This window comes from Arachis duranensis, chromosome 5 (genome assembly GCF_000817695.3).
Source record: "Arachis duranensis cultivar V14167 chromosome 5, aradu.V14167.gnm2.J7QH, whole genome shotgun sequence".
Taxonomy (NCBI): Eukaryota; Viridiplantae; Streptophyta; class Magnoliopsida; order Fabales; family Fabaceae; genus Arachis; species Arachis duranensis.
The window spans coordinates 91,551,129-91,556,647 of NC_029776.3; the positions used below are offsets into that span (position 1 = coordinate 91,551,129).

Below are 5,519 nucleotides of genomic sequence, written 5' to 3' on the forward strand. Positions count from 1 at the left end.
AGCTTGCCATGGAAAGGAGTAAGAAGGATTGGATGAAGACAGTAGGAAAGCAGAGAGACGGAAGGGACCAAGCATCTTCATACGCTTATCTGAAATTCCCACCAATGAATTACATAAGTATCTCTATCTTTATCTTTATGTTTTATTCATCATTCATAACCATTTGAGTTTGCCTGACTAAGATTTACAAGGTGACCATAGCTTGCTTCATACCAACAATCTCTGTGGGATCGACCCTTACTCGCGTAAGGTTTATTACTTGGACGACCCAGTACACTTGCTGGTTAGTTGTGCGAAGTTGTGTTTATGCCATGGTATTGAACACCAAGTTTTTGGATTCATCACCAGGGATTATTTGAGTTGTAGTGATCACAATTTCGTGCACCAGAACTCAAACCTTAGGGAGAGTTCTATCCGAGTTCCTTGGTCGCTTTCTAAAATGACACTTGCTCCACTTTCAGCTTTGTTTGATGACCCATCTACATATAGGCTCCAAGTTGCTAGATCTCCTGGGCTTTCGATGTATTCACCCATAATGTTGGTAAGGTATTGCAACTTAATTGGTGTCCGAGCTTCGTACTTTAGGTCGAACTCGGACAGTTCCACAGCCCATTGTAGCATCCGTCCTGCTAAGTCCGTCTTTTGTAAAGTATGTTTTATTGGTTTATTAGTGCGGACTTTGATGCGGTATGAGTCTGGAAGTAAGGTCAGAATCTTCGAAATGTGATGATAAGGGCATAAGCAAACTTCTCTATCTTTTGATAGTTCAACTCTACCCCCTGTATGAAATAGATAGATAGCCCGAGCTTGTCGAAGGCGGGTTTGAACAGAATATCCGCCGAGCTCCTCTAGTCTATCAGGATTCTATGGAGGTTAGCGTTTGTGAGAACTATTGTTATCACCACGGAGTCATCATGCCCAAGTATTATCCCTTGGGCGTCTTCTTTAGTGAACAAGATAGTGGACAAGTCAAGCAGTCTGGTTTTCTCTCCGACTTGATATACCTCTTTGAGATGCCATTTTCGTGATGACTTTGACATTCCCCCTCCAGCAAACCTCTCATTGATCATGTGTACGTGTCGTTCTGGGGCTTAAGGTGGATGTTCTTGTCGTCTTTCCTCTTCCTCTTCCTCCTTCCTTCTCTTCCTCAGGTAGTCCGATCTGTCAGTCAGGTATCTATCTAACCGGCCTTCTCTGACCAGTTTTTTAATGACATTATTCAAGTCATAACATTCGTTAGTGGAGTTTCCGTAGAGCCTATGGTACTCACAATATTTTGTCTGACTTTCCACCTTCTTATATTTAATTGGAAGAGGAGGCGGGAGCTTCTTCATATGGCATATCTCTCTATAGACATCTACTAGAGAGACTCTAAGAGGAGTATAATTGTAGTACTTTTGAGGCTTCTTTGTATTTTGCTCTTCCTTCTTTTTGGGCTATTTTTCCTTTTTCCGGGATTGGTAGGGCAGGCTTGGTTGTGGGAAAAGTTTCCTAAGTCGGGAATTTTTTCCACGTCGATGTATTTCTCTGCCCTTTCTTGAACTTCATTTAGAGAAGTTGGGTGTCTCTTAAATATGGATTGGGAGAACGTTCTCTCCTTAAGGCTATTGACTAGTCTCATGATTACGGCTTCAGTAGACAGGCTTTGGATTTTCAAGCATGCCTTATTGAATCTTTTTTATGTAATCTCAGAGAGTTTTTCCAGCCTCTTGTTTGACTCCTAGCAAGTTCGGGACGTGTTTTGTCTTGTCTTGTTGAATGGAGAATCTGGTTAGAAACTTCTTTGCTAGGTCGTCGAAGCAGGTTACCGACCTGAGGGGTAAGTTATCAAACCATTTCGTGGCCGCTTTGCTCAGAGTGGTTGAGAAGGCTTTGCAGCGGGTGGCGTCAGAGGCGTCAACTAGGTAAATCCGACTTTTAAAATTGCTGAGGTGGTGTCTTAGGTTGGTCATTCCATCATAGAGATCCATGTCGGGTGTTTTAAAGTTTCTGAAAACTTTGGGCTGCATGATCTCTTCTATGAATGGGTCTTCTCTGTCTAGAGGAATTTCTTCCTGATCTGTTCGGTTATTTCGATTGCGAAGGTCGGCTTCTAGCTTCAAGAGTTTTTTTCTAGCTCTCTTCGTTGCCTTACCTCTCTCCGCAGTTTTTGCTCTGCTTTCCATTGTCGTTCTGTCTCGTACTCGAGTTGTTCTAGCTGTTCTCACTAGCCACAAACTAGACCTAGTATCTCTGCTATCTGAGGGGGCTCTTCCTCCTCGGGGTGACGGATTTCTGAATGAATCTGTCTTGGCTGGGGATTCCCCGAGGGTCCTTTCCCGTGGGGATCATGAGTTTGGTGTGGCGGAGGTAGCACAAGGGCGTTGCCCTCTGGTTGGGGCTCGCCTTCAGATTCAGATGTTGTACGGCCGTCTTCATATTGGTCGTCCGCCATCGTTAAGGGATGAACTTCATGTCCCTGGCAATGGCGTCAATGTTTCGAGGGTTACCTGAAACATTGGTTTGGGTCTGAACATAAGTTCTAGGTCCCTTTGTGTGGCAGCGTCTGACTTGTCGATGCCGAGGTGTCGCATGTCCGAGTTTTTCGTGAGGAGGTTACGAATGATACCTAGAAGAGACTCTGATACTTAAGTTTACAAGGGTTTTAGACAGGTTTTTAGTAGATTAGAACGTAATCTTTTATTGAAGATAGAGATTGTAGGCGAGATTTGGGAGGCAGTTACTTGCTTTCAGGTAAGTAGGGCTGACTCTCTTTTGTCGGCATCCAACCTCTTTAAAAATATTAGGTATGTTCGTGAATACCATCTTTATTGGCAGACATTTTTGTTTTATTAGGTTTAGGTTTGCTAATTGGGTCAAGCTATGAACATATATAATATATATTATGGATTAAATATGCGTTAAGTATATTAGATACTAAAAGAATTCACATATCAATAACTTAGTATGCATAGATTATAATGTGTATTGTAATATGTTAGTAGCAACTAACAAGTAGTGTTTTTTAAAAAAATAAATAGAAGAGTATAAATAATTAATTATGTGATAAATGGTTACATTCATGCTGGCCAGTTAGAAAAAGCTCAAAATTTGTTTCACAGATCATCCATCAAAAACACAATTGCATGCACATTCATGATTGCTAGTGTTACGGCCTGGTCCAAAGCGGCATGGGCCAACTCGACCCATGGACCATTCGACTCGGACGGTCGGGCGAAAAGCATACGAAGTCCGACTTGAACATGCGTCCAAGGCGGCATGGGCCAACCCGACCCATGGACCATCCGACCCGGACGGTCGGGCGAAAAGCATACGAAGTCCGACTTGAACATGCGTCCAGGGCAGCTCCTCATCACAGCTGTCTAAGGAAGCTTCGAGGAAGGTGGGCTCTACCCTTGCGGGGTCCACCCCTGACACAGTATATATGGGGGAGGTCCAGCTCTTTCCCAAGGTACGTCACACATTCCATCTGTCTATTTCTCGCCTGCACACTAACTGACTAGAGCGTCGGAGTGTCTTTGCAGGTGACACCCCTCTCTCCACAACAAGAGCCCGGAAGCCTGACTGGCCCGATCCTATCACAACCGATCAGAACAAGGCGTTTCCACCACCTCAAACCTCCACCCGAATCGTCCGGTAACCAACCAACCGTACAGCTAGCTATCTTAGTGCTGGGCAAGTATTAAAGGCATGTAACCTCTTTAATAACATGCTTGGCAAGGATTCCCTTACATGAACTTCAATGATTTATAGGTGTCTTGAAAATGAATTGACTCCGGAAGCCATCAACTTGTTTGCCGAAATGATGGCTCAAGGAGTCAAGGGCATTTGATTCGCCACTTCAAGTCTATATTCCATGATTTCTGGTTGAATGTTTAGTCATGATAATTGTTTATAGATTCAATATTGCAAAACCCAAAATGTTCCGTTGCTTACTGAAAACACATATTTGCAACAATATGATCATATGAACCAATTTTTGAATTGCTAAAAGAGAAAATTTAATTCTATAAATTCTCTTCACAATGTACACATCTGAAAGACCCCAAGCTTGTCGCAAGTGAATTGGGGTGAACAAAAAACATATATCACCACCAACCTAAGCTCATAGTATATCATATATCATATATTAATATATTTACCACTAAAATCTAATTAAATATTTTATAACTGCGGCTAAAACTAGTATGTCTCTTGTCTTGTACGATAAACAGAAATTGAACTGGCCAAAGAAATCATCCCCCTACCTATACGTGTCAATATCAAAGCCACTGACACCCCAAAGTCAGCTCCAGCTCAAGCTCCCCGTCATCGGCTCGAGCCGGATTGACACTCTCAATTGAGCCGCTATCAGCTTCTGCGCCGCCGCCAACAACAACACTTACGTGCTCACTCAGCCCAGACCCTGAGTCAGGGCTCGCCGAGTCATCTAACTCATTCACTACGCAAGCCTCCACCACCAACTCAGCTACACCCTGATCCAGCTCAACCTCCGGCTCCGGCTTCGACTTCTCAGCGCGCCTCTTGAACTGGCTCTTCCGGGGCTTAAGGACATGATCGGAGCTGCAAGATTTCCCCCTCTTCACCACGTGGCGAATATCAGACGGGTTTAGCAGCTGGCCACCGCCATCTGAAGCATCCTGTTGTCTAATCGGCGCGCCGCTAAGAACGGCTTCAACAGCTGCTTCGCACAAGTGCCAGCTCCCCGTCGATAGCAACCCGGTCGAACCGAAAACCGGGTTCACAATCCGGCCGCAAGCTTCGTATAGCAAAGATTTAAAAATAGCTGGAACAAAAAAAAGAGAAAAAGAACATCAGAAACAAAGGCCAAGAAGAATTCCATCATTTTCTTGCATTTTCTCAGGAAAGTGGAAAAGGTTTTGAAATTTTATTTTTTACCTGGGCGGATCTTGGGGTCGCCGGCGGTGAGGAGGTTGAGGAGGCCAGCGCGGCCGTAGAACTTGGCGAGGAAGAGGGTGGCGTTGGACTGTGATTCGGGCGATTTGATCCAATTGAGGCAGGGTTTAATGGGGCATTCAAGGTTGCAACCCTTGCGAAGGACACGACAACCATTGCAGCTTAATCGCATGGTGTATGTGTTTGAGAAATGAGAAGAGAGAAAATTGTAGGAGAGAGAAGATGGAGGGTTGAGAGCGTGGGGGTTTTATAGTGAGAGGGGGGGCGTGTGGATTTGGAAGAGAGAAGAGTGGGAAAAGAGGGCGCAGTTGGTTTTGGTGGTGGAATGATGCTTCTTCACTTTGCTTGCTTCCAAGAAAATGGTAGTTTTTTGATTCGGTGATTGGATTTGCTGTTGCTACATCCCTGGTTTTTGGGGTTGGGTCCTACTCTTATCAATTTTTTAATCAAAACTGATGTCATGCCCTCATGCTATGCTTCCATAAATACAATGAACTTTGGATTTTTTATTTTATTTTATTTTATTAAAATTATGAGTGAGACTAAAAATTCAAAACCTTTTAAAAAATTATGTTATTTAAACTATAATCTAATTATTTTAT

At 43.6% G+C, this 5,519-nt stretch overlaps 1 protein-coding gene across 1 annotated transcript; it reads right to left on the bottom strand.

Annotated features, from left to right (window-relative positions):
• Positions 1-3,948: 3,948 nt before the first annotated feature.
• On the bottom strand, positions 3,949-5,253 carry LOC107490414 (LOB domain-containing protein 41). Its single transcript, XM_016111195.3, has 2 exons — positions 4,900-5,253; positions 3,949-4,786 (listed from the first exon to the last, which is right to left on the bottom strand). Exons 1-2 carry the CDS (start codon positions 5,087-5,089, stop codon positions 4,263-4,265), a joined length of 714 nt encoding a protein of 237 aa, XP_015966681.1. The 5' UTR covers positions 5,090-5,253; the 3' UTR covers positions 3,949-4,262.
• Between the last annotated feature and the right edge of the window lie 266 nt (positions 5,254-5,519).